This window comes from Ursus maritimus, unplaced genomic scaffold (assembly GCF_017311325.1).
Source record: "Ursus maritimus isolate PB19 unplaced genomic scaffold, ASM1731132v1 scaffold_19, whole genome shotgun sequence".
Classification (NCBI taxonomy): domain Eukaryota; kingdom Metazoa; phylum Chordata; class Mammalia; order Carnivora; family Ursidae; genus Ursus; species Ursus maritimus.
Window position 1 is genome coordinate 22,055,556 of NW_024424341.1, and position 14,766 is coordinate 22,070,321.

Genomic DNA, 14,766 nt, shown 5'->3' on the forward strand with positions numbered 1-14,766 from the left:
GCTGCCGCCCGGCCCGGGCCGCCTCGCGCGGCCGGCCCCCGGCGCCGGGAGCTGGCGGGCTCAGCGGGGCCGCCGCATCGCCGCCGCCGCCTGCCTGACCGCCCGCGGCCCGCCCCGCCGCCGCCGCCGCCGCCTCCCCTGCGCCCGTCGCCCGGCTGCAGCTGCAGCTCGGTCCGCTCGGGATCGGCTCCCGCCGCCTCGGCAGCGGAAAGGGAGGGAGGCGGGAGCAGGCGGAGAGGGAAGGAGGCGGGAGCCGGCGCGGCGGGTCGGGAGGGGGCGGAGCGAGTGCCCACCCGCCGGCCGCTCGGCGGCGCTCCGCGACTGGGGCGAGACGGAGGCTGCAGCCCGCGCCTAGGGGCCTCGGGGGGCGGAGCCTCGGAGGGCGGGGCGGGGCGGGGCGCCGTCTTCTCGGACCCCGCCCTCACCTGCCTGTGCGCAGGGGCCGGAGGGGCCGCTCCAAGTCCTGCGATCCTCGCGTGCGGGGGCGGGGCCTGTGGGAGCAGAGAGGAAAGAGGGCTGCGGGGACCGTCAAAGTGGCCCTAGAGTACACAGAGTTCCTTTCCCAGGGCGCTGCCTTAGTTTCTCCTCTGCAGAAAGTGGGGTCCTCTGCAGGTAGGCTGGTAGACTTCACGGTGAAGACCAAGATGTGCTGCTGCGAACGGTGTTTGGTCCAGGGTGGGTCGGACCAGAGGAGGCTAAGGGCCTGGGTCCCCACACTGGGCGTCTTGCAACGAACCAGAACTGAAGCCAGACGGAGCGCGGCGGGAGTGAAAGAATGAGTGAGGGGTCGCTCAGCACGAGGTCTGCAGAACAGACACGATAAATACTTGTAACTCCCAGTGTAAGTTCTAGAATCACCTGCCTGACCGTAGAGGGGCGCTAGTACATTGTAGACCCTCGGTAAGCAACGTTAGTTGCCTCTCAGCTGAAAGGATTTTGCAGTCTCTGTCTAATCGTCAAGTCAGGTTAAACACAGATTTTTGCTCTGACGGGCATTAATTAGGGACCAATTTGCAATTCAAGTGTGAAGGCTAATTTTAAGCTTAAGTAAAACACTGACTTTCTAAGAATTGTTGCTTTGGTACTGAACTCTTACACACCAGAAATATTGAGAGCTTCCCATGCTCCAGGCGGTAAAAAGACGCTTGAAGAAGGTATTATTCCCATTTTACAGAAGGGTAGATTAAGGCTCAAGAGTGATAGTAGCTTGTCCCCAGCGACACAATTCCGTGGTGAGCGGAACCCAGGTTCCAACTTTTCACCACGCAATATTGCCTAATATATAATGTAGATAGGCTGGTGAACTCCAAGCAGAGATACAGTAAACACCATAAGTTAAAAAGATTTCCACTTAAAGGGCTTTCATCTTTAGGTTACCAAAGATGGGAAAGACAATTATCTCTAATACTCTATTCAACCAAGAAATCCGTATTGTGCACTTACTGTGTGCTAAGAAATATACTAGGATCTGGAGATAGACTGTCAGGTAAAGATGACGGGTTGGATGTAGGCTTTGGCCTCTGTTGTCTCCCAAAATCCCAGTAAAATGACAGTGATGGGGAGGGTTTTTTTGGGGGGGGGGGCATAAAACCACTGGGACAAAGAATGAGAGACAAGGGCAACAAAGTGTTGGAAACAGAATAGCAAATGGGCAAGTGATAACTGACTTAGCAGATCCAAGAAAGCTAAACCCTAAACTGGCACAGGGAAGAGCTGAACTACAACCTAGCTTATATCACAGGACAGAAGGCTCCGGAACGGGCAGCACCAAGCCCATGTAGGAGTGGATCACTAGGCACAGTGGAGGGCAGGGGTACCATACTGAAAAGTATGTATTTGTGTGTTTCTGTGTATCTGTGTCTGTGTGTATCTCCTTAGATGCTAAATAATATGAAAGCAAAAAAATTAAAAATTCAATAGAAGAATTAAAGGAAATCTTATGGGAAGTAGAGCAAAAAGACAAAGAAATGGGAAATGAGAGAAAAGTAAAGGAATATTCCAAGAGAATAATAGTAAGACTTTCATAAAGTTAAAACCAAGAAAAAAGAGGGAAGAAACCATAAAATAATAATTCAATAACATTTTCCAGAACCAAAGGACATGACTTTTGGACAGTGCCCAGGGCAGTGAATGAACATGGACTTGCACCCAGGCCCATGGGACTGGCAAGGAGAAGATTCTCAAGGTTACAGAGAGGAACACAGGAGGTATCACTATAAAGAATTGGGAATCAGAAAGGCATCAGACTTTTCTACAGCAACTTTGGGAGCTACAAGGAAATGAAGCAAAGCCTTCCACATCCTGGGGAAAAATGATCCCCACCTTGAAATCTGGTTCTGTCTGGAGTATCAGTCAAGTCTGGGAGTTGATGTCTCTTTCATACATGCGGAGACTCCCCTTGTCCTTTTCTCAGGAGACTGCTGGAGGACACCGCCAGAACAGGGATTTAAACCAAGGAAACAAATGACGCGGCATCCAGGAAAGGGTGGGTGCAGCCTGGAGAGAGGTGGTGAGGATCCCAGGGTGAGGGAGGCAGAGGCCTCGATGCCACAGGGCTGGGAGTCACCCAGCCTGGACTGGAGCAGCCAGAGACTCTGAGAGACTTCTTCAAGATGAAATTCATATGCTGAATATACAGAAAGAGAGATACATCGTTTTGGGAAAGTTTTGAGATAAGTTAGCATTAAATGCATAGAGAACTAAGCAAAAATCCATATATACTTATTAACTGCAGGGAAAATAAAACGAGGCATAGAAAAGAAGTATGGTAAATCTCAAGGCTCAGCTGTCAATATTTGCATAACTGTAAATTATTAGCATACATTAGTAAACAAAGAATGCTGATATAACCAGAAGTAAGTAACTGTAGCAAAAGGAAAGGAAAGAGGGACAGGATGTGTGCAGGTGTGATAGTGAGAAGGGGAGGGTATGCAAGAGATCTAAATACTCCTCATCTATCATGAGAGATCAGGAGATGCTTAAAACTGAAAAATCAAGAGGAAGCAGTATACGCATGCTAATTAAAAACATAAAGATAAGTACAAAAACAATCAGTTAAAAATTTCCAAGTGTTGCCTATGGGGAACAGGAAATTTAATGAGGATTATAGGCCTTCTAGAACTATCTGATACTCTCAACTATGTGAGCATATAATTTAAAAATAAAAGGCAACCTGGGGCTCCTGGTTGGCTTAGTCAGTGGAGCATGTGACTCTTGATCTTGGGGTCATGAGTTCGAGCTCCACATTGGGTGTCAAGATTACTTAATAAAATATTTTTAAAATGTTTAAATATCTAAAAATAAAAGCTAAGTTAAAAACAATTTTTTAAAAAGGAACTTGAGAGTCCTCAGTAAGCAAGGCAGATACAGTCCCTGCCAGAGAGCAAGTATTGAAACCTGTACATCTAACAGAGCATGTGCTGAGTATTGTTCATGGTGTGGTGGGAATTTCCAGCAGGGATTTAACTGAGTCTCTAGATCAGAATTTCAGCTGAGATTTGAAATGTGAACAGCAGTTAGCTAAGCAAAGAGATGATAAGGGTGGGTAGAAGTGTGTTCCAGGCAGAGGGAATGAGACGTGCAAAGGCCCAGAGACAAGCAAAAACAAGGCACCGTGAAGAGGGGACTCTTCAAATGCAGAATTCAAGGGGACGAGGATGGCAGATGAGACCTGAAGCTGGGAGCAAGCCTCCAGCCGGTCTGTGTCACAGGGTGAACTCTGGAACAGAACAGTGTTAACCAGGACAGTGGCCTGGGGAGGCCTGACTTTTAGAACTCTGACTTCGTTGAGGGAGAAGGACTGAGCGGAAGCTAGATTAGAGGCTTCCTCCAGTACTTATTAACTGTTCCCTGTTCCTGGACACTAGCCTAGGTTTATTTTTAGTTCTAGGGACGGACTCAAAGTTTTTACTTCTGGCTTTTAACAGAAGTTAAACAGACTTCCAAAGGATGTTGTTAGGAATCCCACATAGTAATGGTAGGTAAAAGTTGGTATTATGGTGCCTTCCTCAGTTTTAAATTGTAATATATCATGAGTCTGTGGCCGTAGCTGTGCCTCCAAGTGTGTGTCAGGGCTGAGATCAAAACGAGGACGATAAATGATAGAGAAGTGGGCAGCCTTCCGACAGGTTCCTCGGTTTCAGGGTCTGGTCCACATAGCCAGGGCTGACTCAAGGCAACCAGATTCAGAAGAGCCTGGTGGATAAACCAGATGTTACTTTATTAATTGCTGCCAGTGGGTAGACTACCAGCAATCCTAATACTGATTCGTATCGCAGTCCCTGAACTCGTCCTGAAAGAGTTTCTTGGAGCATAGCATCCTTAAATATGGGCTATTCCCCAGGATGCCCTGGCTCACCTGGTAGGGCCTGGCCTGGCCCAAATTCCTCAACCTCTCATTTAGCCCTGAGCTTAGTTCCCTCCAAGGGCAACCACCTCCAAGTCTGGGGGCTTCCTCATTCTAGCCCCACTCCACAAACACAATGATTCCAGTGACTCATGGAAAGTTCTAACCTCAAGAGCATCGGTCCTCCAAGGACTTTAGATTCTTAATTCCATGAAGGACTAGGAGCAAAACACCTTCCTGAATGGTGTGGTCCCTGGTGGTCTATATCTGGAGGCAGTGCCTGGTGTTGAGGCAAAAGGAGGTTCACATTTCATTTCATTTCTTCCTGAGGCCTCTCCCTCGTGCATCCCTGTGAGTGCTGAAGGTGGGGGTAGCTTTTCCTGTAACTTCAATTAAGCAAAAGATCTAATCTACTTTTAATAAGCTTGGTAATTAGCAGGATCCCTAGAGACTTCTTCAAACAAAAATACAGACAGTGGTGGGGAACTAGAACATTTCAAGCATGAAGTGTATAGTGGGAAGATTAGCATTAACGATGATCAGTATTAATATCAAAATGAACCAAATGCCCAAGAAAATCTTATGTTGAATGTCACAAGACTAACAAGTTAGTTCGAAATGATTTCCCTTGTAAAGGGCCTTTCAAGGAAAAGTACCCATACAAATTCCTTATGTCGAAGGATTAGACTCAAAGATGTAAAAATAAACAACCCATTTTTGTGTTTGAAAGAAGCAGATGCCCCTGTCCTCCATGGGGGGACTGACCCGGGGAGAGGGGGGATCTGACCGTTCCCCTCCAGCGGCGTTCCCACATGCCTGGAGGGAGGGGCTGGGCCTGGGTGAATTCCAGGCGGGAGCAGTTCGGGGGTTGGAGCTAACTGCTGCTTCTGAAAAAACTTGTCTCTTCAGCCAGAAAAATGCTCTCCAAGTCTTCTCTAAAAATAGTACTTGCTGGGATTTTCCAGTTTGACATTCCTTCAGTTCCTATGACCAAGGACAACTCGAGCCAATCCATCTGTGCTCCGTCCCAGAGACACTGGTGGAATCCCACCCTCCGTGGGAGGCCAGTTTGAAGGTCCTGCTGCCACCAAACCCCACGGGTACTTGATGATTCAGGCAAAGATTCGCCTGCTCAGCAGCTGCCTTGCGTCTCCCTGGCGGCCCTCCACCGTCTCTTCTCGTGGCAGAGGAGAGGGAACGGTTTTCTAGGGAAGGTGGAAAGTGTGACCATAAGGAAATGTGGGTGCTGCCTTCACTTACCTCCCGTCCCCGTGGCCATGCCAGGCCGGATGCTGACTAAACTAGCCTGGGAAACTCAGGGAGCCGCTGTGGTAGCCAGGGGGCGACATATATACCTTTGCCAACGGCCGCTGTGGTAGCCAGGGGGCGACATATAAACCTTTGCCAACGGCCCACTTCCATGTGACAGCCATTGGACCACATGCTGCAGCCTCGAGACTCACAGAACTGTGGGGGTAGTCATTGTGGGACCAGAGTGGGCATGCTTGCTTCTATCTGCCTAGCATCCAGCCCCCCGCTTCTAATGACAGCACTTGTTCTGGACTGCTCCCTTTCTACTCCAGCTCCCACCTCTCACCTCCCAGGTGATGCCCACCCAGGAAGGGTGGGCCCCTGACCCCAAGAATGACCAGTCATGGTCCCCTGCTACCCTAGATTGTGTAGGGTGGGCTTGGTACATGAGTTGAGCCAATGAGAATCCTATTGTGGACTTTTTCTCTCTAGAACGCAGGGGTATACAGGTGTGCATGGGAATTATTCAAGGGGTAGATTTAAAGGACCTCCTCCAAGAGTCTGATGCTTAGGCCTAAGGTGGGGACAGGAATCTGCTGCTGCAAATATCTATAGGACTACCAAACCAGTATAATTCCCTGGGGTAGGAGAGTGCAGGGAAAGCTTCAAGGAGCTAACCTAGGTCTTGAAGGATAAGTAGGAATTCACTCTGCAGCATGCAATCCTGCCAACTGTTCTGCCTTTTTGAAGCAGTCTCCTTGCGTGGTATAGATGGCCCCAGGCTCTCCTGACTTTTCTTCTACTTCTCTGGCTGCTCTTTTCAGTCCTCTTTATAGGTTTGGTCCCTGGAGTTCAGTATTCCTTGGGGTACTAGCTTCATCACCTTTCCTGACTCCACACCATTTTCCTGAGCTCCAGCTACTTAAATCCACTAGACACTACCCTTGGGTGTCCTGAATTCCATGAGGCTAAAACATAATTCATAATCCCATCTGCTGGTGCTCCAACCCTGCACCCTGCCCGTTCCTTTATGAGGCCAATAAGGAGGAGGAGGAGGAGGAGGAGGAGGAGGAGGAGGAGGAGGAGGAGGAGGAGGAGAAGGCATTTTTAAAGTACATTGTATGTGCCAGACACTATTCTACTCGGTTTTCATATATTACCTCATTTAATCCTCAAAATAGACCAATGAAGAGGGCTAACTCCTAGGTCTCCTGTAGGGCTCAGGCTAGATGTCAACTCATCCAGAAACACCTTCCTGAGTCCCCAGGCTGGGTCAGGTGCTCCTGCCCTGGCTTCCCCAGCCCCTTGCATCAAAGTATTTACCCACCCACCTGCAGACCTTCTAGACCATGATCTTTGTTGTGTTCTCTGGGCCTGACCCAGGGCCAGACATGGGGTAAGCATGCAAGGAACCATTTGTGGAACACAGGACCATATTCACTGGCTGTGTCACCTCAGACAAGATGTTAACATCTGTGGGCCTCAGTTTCCTCGTCTGTAAATTGAAAAGAGTTTAGAATTGTGTCTGAGACAAAGTAGACACTCAGCAAATGTTCACTCATTATTGTTCTCATTATTCTGAACAAGCAGGGCAAGACATTCTGGAAAGAGGAGCTAGCCTAAGCAAAGGCCTGAGGGGTTCAGAAAGAGGTGAGCAGGGGCGCCTGGGTGGCTCAGTCGTTAAGCGTCTGCCTTTGGCTCAGGGTGTGGTCCCAGGGTCTTGGGATTGAGCCTGCTTCTTCCTCTCTCACTCCCCCTGCTTGTGTTCCCTCTCTCGCTGGCTGTCTCTCTGTCAAATAAATAAATAAAATCTTAAAAAAAAAAAAAAGAAAGAGGTGAGCAGTCTGAGTGTATGTTCAGACAGGGAAGGTTAAAGGGTGTGTGAAGGGCAGGGATGGATGGTCAGGGAAGGTTGGGAACACATTCTGAAGGCCTCTGCACTCAGGAGAGCCATCAGAGTTGCACTGGGCTCTTTAAACAGGGGACTGACATGATCAGATTGGGGTGAAAACAAAAAGTAGAGATGAATAATTCAAAGTCTTATCGTCTCTATCAAATGGATAGCAGACTCTGTTACCTTAAATAATATATAGAGCCCTTTAAAAGAAAAAAGTTCTCAGAGCCCCCAAGAGGACATCTGTGCATGACTAGGGATCCCCAGACCCATTTGAGGAAACCCTGGTGCAGCCAGAAACACCCTAAGAGTTCGGGGCCTGATTTTTGAAGGGGGGCCTGGAGGTCACCTGGATCTGTGGGCACCTGAGCTCAGCCTCAAAGGATGGACAGGCCTTAGGCAAGTGGTCAGAGTAAGCAGGAAAGTATGATAGTAGGACAAGCCAAGGGCAGAGTCCTGGAAGCCAGATTAGAGGAGGGAATGAAGTAGTGGCTGAGGGACGTATTTATTAAAGAAGTCATGGGGGTGAAGAGGTTTTAGGAGCTATTGTCAAAGGCACAAATGTTACACGGCTTTTGCTTTTTAGCCTGTATACATGCGCAGACTTGAAAGTTGCTTGTTTTTTAAGATTTTATTTATTTGAGAAAGAGAGCGCAAGTGCACAAGCAGGGGGGGAGGTGCAGAGGCAGAGGGAGAAGCAGACTCCCCCCTGAGCAGGGATTCCTGATGCAGGACTTGATCCCAGGACCCTGGGATCATGACCTGAGCTGCAGGCAGATGCTTAACGGACTGAGCCACCCAGACGCCCACAAGTTATTTGTTTTAATTAACTGTATTTACTTGGGGTCGCCTGGGTGGCTCAGTAGGTTTGGCATCTGACTCTTGATTTCGGTTCAGGTCATGATCTTGGGGTCATGGGATCAAGCCCTACATCAGGCTCCATGCTCAGCAGGGAGTCTACTGGAAAGTCTCTCTCTCTCCCTCTGCCCCTCCCCCTGGTCATGTGAGCTGTCTCTCTCTCAAATAAATAAATCTTTTTAAAAAATCTATTTACTTGGAAACAATCTCAAAATTACAAAAGAAAAAACAAAAACCTCCAAAAAAACAAAAGCCTGTAAGTACAGTACAAAGAACTTTTTCCCCCAACTATTTGAAATTAAGTTGCCAGCCTAATATACCATCACACCCAAATACTTTAGCAATGTGTATGTCCTACAAACAGGGACATTCTCCTCCTTTACCAGAATACAACCATCAAAGGCAGGAAATTATTATTGATACATTACTACCATGTAATCTTGGATCCCTTTCAAATTTTGCCAAATGTCCCTATGTCTTTGTAGCAAAGTGATCCCATTAAGGATCATGTGTTGCCTTAGCTGTCCTATCTTTATAGTCTCCTTCAGACTAGAACAGACTCATTTTGACTTTCATGACATTCATACTTCTGAAGATGACAGCCAATTATTTTGCAGGAATGTCCTGCAATTTGGGTTTCTCTGATGATTAGATTCAGGTCATGTATTTTTGGCAGAAATACCCTCGAAGAGATGTTGTATTCTTCTCAGTACGGCCTATTAGGAGGCACACGATTGCTGTTTGTCCTATTAACTAATGATGTTCCCTTTGATCAGTACATGAGGCTTGTCTACCAGCCTGCTCCACTGTAAGTTACTCTTCTTACCCCTTGTAATGAACAAACCTGAGTCACCTTTGAGCACTCAAATATTGATCCTAATGGATAACCCATTGAATAAATAGGAATGTGAAATGGGATGCTGTTTCTTTTTTTTTTTTTTTTTTAATTTATGTGACAGACAGCCAGCGAGAGAGAGAACACAGCAGGGGAGTGGGAGGGTAAGAAGCAGGCTCCCAGCGGAGGAGCCCAATGTGGGACTCGATCCTGAAACGCCGGGATCACGCTCTGAGCCGAAGGCAGACGCTTAATGACTGCGCTACCCAGGCACCCCTGGGATGCTGTTTCTGATTAAACTTCCGATTTATTTATATCAAATATAGACTCATGATTTCCTATCTTTTTAATGGGTTATAATCCTTTTACAATCTTTTCCCCCCTCAAATTGTTTCCTATTTGACTACAGGCTCCTGTGGGGTTTTTTTTTTTTTGGGGTTTTTTGTTTTTGTTTTGACATGTCTCCCTATTCTTTGAGCCCTTTCTTACTTTCTGACACAGATCTCCCAAGCTCACTTATACGTTCCCTGCCCCAGCCCTCGAATCAGCCATTTCTCCAAGGAGCCCCAATTTATTGAAGAATGGTATTTAGAAACCAAAATCTAGGCATGAGCTGTGCTCACTTGGGTTGATGTTGCTCCTAGGCCTCTTGGTGCAAATAGCTCAAGAATATACGTATGTTTATAGACACACACATGAAAACCATGAGTTCACACTAATATCTTTAACTTCAATATTCTAGTTTTCTCTTTTTTTTTAAGATTTTATTTATTAGAGAAAGAGAACATGAGCAGGGGGAGGGGCAGAGGGAGAGGGGCAAGCAGATTCCCCACTAAGTGGGAAGCTCAACGGGGGACTCAATCCCAGGACCCTGAGATCATGACCTGAGCCAAAGTCAAATGCTAAACCAACTGAGCCACGCAGGCACCCCTCTCGCTTTCTCTCTTTCCATTATTTGTTACTCCGTTCTCTGGTGGTGAGAAACCTATTATCTTTCATACGTTAATTTACATGATCAATGCGCTGTATGTAACCACTTTCCAATCTCCATCACCCCAGTCCCTGCACAGATGCTCTCCTACATGACCCCACATTGGGCCCCTCCTCCCACGTGGAGACTCACGGCGTCCAACTCAGGTTCTGACACTCCATGTAGATGCCCTCCTTCTCCCCTCTGGACTGATACCTGGAGTTAGGCCAGCCCCCCATGGATTTGCTGTCTTTACCCCACTTGGGCTCTGGTGCCCTATGCCCGTCTCCTCCTGAAGATGACATCTTCACCTCCCCAAGAGTGAGGAGGCTTTTTAATGCCAGGCCCACCCACAGGGACATTCTCTTCACTCTGCTCAGTTTCCAGAAACTGGCTTTGGGTCACCATAGCTTCTCACCCCAGCCCCAGCCACCAACTGTGCTCTGCCCACCTAAAAACTTTAGGGTCAAATCAGTGGGGAAGAGGAAAAGCATCAATGATTTGAAGTTTTATTTTGAGCAGAGAAGCTCCCTCTACTTGCCTTGTTTGTTCCTCCCAGACTATTATAGTCCTGGAGGGGCAGAGCCTACCTTGTTTACCACCTTATCATTAATATCTCAAGCGTCCCCCATCATGCCCACTTTTCCTTGGAAGATGGCAATGGTTGCTGAGGAGAGGCAGGGGGAGGCCCCAAGAGGCCACATACCTAAAGCACGTATTTGAAAACCCACGCATGCAGATGGCAGGGAGATGCCTTGCCCAAGAAATCAGGCAGTTGCCCAGGTGATGAAATTTATAGTGTGCTGAAAGCTTGTCTGCTCTAAAATAGCTCTCTTGCTCACTGTCTAAACTAGCAATTTATTTCTTTGTATTTAAGGCCTGGTGTTTAGCACTGCCCCTGGGGGCTGGGGGAAAGTGTACAGATTAGGTAGAGGAAGGCAGCCAGGCAGCAGCAATGACACCTAGATTCTCAGTTCCCTTCTGCGTGACAGAGACGAGTAACTCCCCTCCCTGGCCTTATTTCCCCATCTTGAAAGTGGTGATTTCAAGCACTAAGGTCTCTCTCTCACACAAATAGTTCAGGGCTGGTTCTGTTTCAGGACCATCTGCACACTTGGCACTGTACATGGCATTCACCTCAGTGCACCCAGCCTCCCTATGAGGTATGAGATTGATTCTCCTCATGAGGATGCTAAGATTCAGAGAGGTTATGTGACTCACTTGTCCACAATTACACAACTCTTAGGCTCTGGAGCCAGGACTCAAAACCCAAGCATACCTGACATCCCATGTGTCAGGGCTGGGGCTGTGGGCTATGCTTTCCCTTTTATGTCAGAGCAGTTCTGGTTCAGCTCAATGCCAGAAATACTTACGGTTCCAAGCGTGGGCGAGAACCATCTGGCAGAGTGGCTGTTTTGAAGCTGTGCTTGGTGATGCCTCCCTAGAGGACTCGGAGCCAAGAGAAGCGAGGTGTTTGCTGGACTGCCCTTTGTGCCTGCAACCATGCCACCCCTGGGAGTTGCAAAAACCTGTTCCCAGGGGCGTCCCTATAATGGCAAACCCGCCAATTTACAAATGCTGATTTCCCCCGGGGTGCAGGGAAGGTAAGAAGGAAGAGTGGGTGGGGCAGGAGAGAGGAAACTGAGAGACCACATAGAAATATCACCGGAGTCCAAATTCCAACAGTCATTAAAAAAAAAAAATAGGGATCTTGACCCAGCCTTAGTAACCCTGCACATTAATGTTCTCAAAGAACATTCTGTGGAGGCTAGAAGATGGCCATAGTCACAGCTAGCCAGGAAAGCCCACACTTGAGCCCTTCTAAAAGTCATACCTACCCAGTCACCCTTGAAACAAATCAAAATAAAAATCTATTTAGTTTAGTTTAACCCTGAGTCTTCCAATACCACTCAACCTATGATATGCCCAGAACACATTTGCGAAACCTAGATTTAGGCTTCTGTAGGTGGGAAGGGGACATCAAGAGCAAGGCTGCACAGTGTGGAGCAGAGACTGCACAGGGCATGCCCCTGCTGATACAGCAGTGCGAAGCAAATCCTTGCTGTTTGTTCCCTCCTGTGCTGCTTTAAGAGAGGACATGTCCTCTAAGATGGGATTTCAGGTTGCAAACCACCTAACGTTAATTGGAACCTCTGAATACTTTCTCAACATGTACACTTTATTTGTATACGAAGTCTAAACAACCACAGCCTTTAGTTTCCTACATACTCAAAGGTTTAATTCCAGGCTAGCATTTGTTAGCTGATTCTGAGTAGGTAAAAAATGGATTCACAGTAAAATGGCGCCAAATATTTTAAATATCAAGGACAGATGTAACATGCCACAGACTGCTAACAGATGTACCAAGCACCCCAACTCTTTAAAATACTGCCTTAAAAAAGGAGTTTTAAATAGTTGAATTCTTCCCCAAATAAAAACTAAGATGCTTATAATCCGAAGTTCACATCTTGCCTGCCTTTCTAGAACTTTAAATAGTTACTCAAAGAAGATAATTGGGTGAAGTGGGTTTGGAGGGGAGGTTGGGTGGGGAACATGGAAGAACCTGATGATCATTTCCGAGTGTTACAGTTCTCTGAAAGAAACAGGTTCAATCAAATGTTCTAGAAAAACATCATATATGAAGATATCTCGACGGTCTTAGGATTCATTTGGTTGATGAAAACAAGATGGAAAACAAAGTTAAGTGTTAACAGTACTGGAAAAATTTTTAACTTTACCCACATTGGAATTTCTTTTCTTTCTTTCCCATTCATTCATTCATTCATTCATTCAGAGAGTGAGTGCACGAGTGGGGGAAGGGGCAGAGGGAGAGGTAAAGAATCTCCAGCCCCAACACGGGGCTTGACCTCACAACCCTTAGATCATGACCTTAGCCAAAATCAATAGTTGGCCGCGTAAGTGACTGAGCCACCCAGGCATCCCAACACACTGCAATTTCTTAGGATTGGAAACACTAGGTTAGGTGACTCCTGTCTAAAATGCTGCCTAAGTTATGGAAGGGACTTCATGACTTCAACCCTCCCACACAGAGCCCTGGTTCCCGCTGATCTGTTGCCCACCCTAGTACCCCCACCGCCGCCCTCTCAAACCTCTCCTTTCCCTTCAAGTTCCAAATTCCCTCAGACTCAGAGCCCAGGGAGACTTCTGGGCTGCAGCTCAGCTACGGTCTGGCTCTTTCTAGCAGCAGGGTGCACTGTCTGCCCATGGTACGCATTTTGGCTTCTTCTTCCTGCTTTTAACCACACAGCTACAGCCCTGTTGTTTCTGTCTCCTAATCAGAACGCACCACCTGTGCCTCAGGTGGCGGAGCATCAGGACGGCACTTTGCATCCCTGTGGCTATCTGCAGCCCTTGCAGGTAGGAACTACAGTACCAAACAGCAAGCACTGTCCTTGCCTCCAGAAGCCAGGGTCAGATGTGGCATCCCACGGGAAATGCACCAGGCCAGTACCTACAGGTTATCCATCCCTTCAACCTCTATTTCCCTTTTAGATGAGATATTGAACTACAAAATGTGAGATGACACAAATGGAAAGGGTAGATTCTACACACGTACAAATGGAGTTGCTGGAACAATGTTTATAGTTTCCAAGAGGTATCTTCGGACCAACAATCCTGAAGGCCAACCGTTACACACCAGGCACAGGTGTGCATCCTCTACTGTTCACAATGACTGGAAAGAAATTTTATCCCTCCTTTACAGAGGAAAGAGGCCTAAGAAGGGTGAAGTTCACCAATTTGGGCTTTCTTGTTCTGTTTTTTTTTTTTTTTTTTTTTTAACATTTATTTTAGAGAGCAGGCCCTCCTGAACTTGGAGCCCAATGCGGGGCTCGACCTTACAACCCTGAGATCATGACTTGAGCCAAAACTGAGTCAGACACTCAACCGACTGAGCCACCCAGGTGCCCCTCTTGTTTTGCTTCTTGATCAGTTCCACCTCTGTCTACACTGTACTTGCCTGATTCAAAAGTAGTGAGACTTCTGTAAGGTCAGAGAAAGCACCAGATTGGAACCCAGCAGAGCCCATGCTTGTTCCATCATGCCGACTGCCTCCCTCCATGTGCTGCTCCCAATCCAAGGTGACAGGAGAGAGAATCCTGAGTGGGCTGGTAGTGTGTGGGGGGGCCACCAGGCAGGTGAACAGGCAAGCTGGACTTGCACGCACACTCAGGGATATCTACACTCGTGAAGGTCTGTATCTTAGGGCCTGGCAAGAGCCCTTACCACAGGTGACCCCCAAAACTCTTCATGCCATAAGAGGCAGAGGTCCTTCCAAGAGAGGAGAGTGGCAGGCCCCTAACCCACCTTTCTTAGCAAAGAAACTGTGATTACAGCCCCTTCTCCCTCTGTACAGGTACATTCTATACTTTCTCTTTGGGTGCATTCTCTGTCAGTTTTCCCACCTAACAAGAATGACTCTCCATCCAGGACAGAAATGGAAAAAGGTTAAAGAACAGTATACAGGTGCTTAGCACCACAGATGAAAACACTTTCCATTGATAAATTTCCCTCACCTGCTTTACAGGAGTACAATACACACCAGCATAGCACCACAATTAGCTCAAAAATCCAAAGCTAGACCTCTTGGGTTC

The 14,766-nt window shown here is 47.5% G+C and overlaps 1 protein-coding gene across 1 annotated transcript in view; it reads right to left on the bottom strand.

Moving 5' to 3' along the window:
• Positions 1-3,987: 3,987 nt before the first annotated feature.
• DYNC1LI2 (dynein cytoplasmic 1 light intermediate chain 2) overlaps positions 3,988-14,766 on the bottom strand; it is a 38,923-nt gene continuing 28,144 nt past the window's right edge. The window contains exon 13 of the mRNA XM_040633405.1: positions 3,988-4,194. Within this exon, the coding sequence (XP_040489339.1) occupies positions 4,139-4,194 (56 nt within the window). The 3' untranslated portion in view covers positions 3,988-4,138. The remainder of the gene's footprint in view (positions 4,195-14,766) is intronic.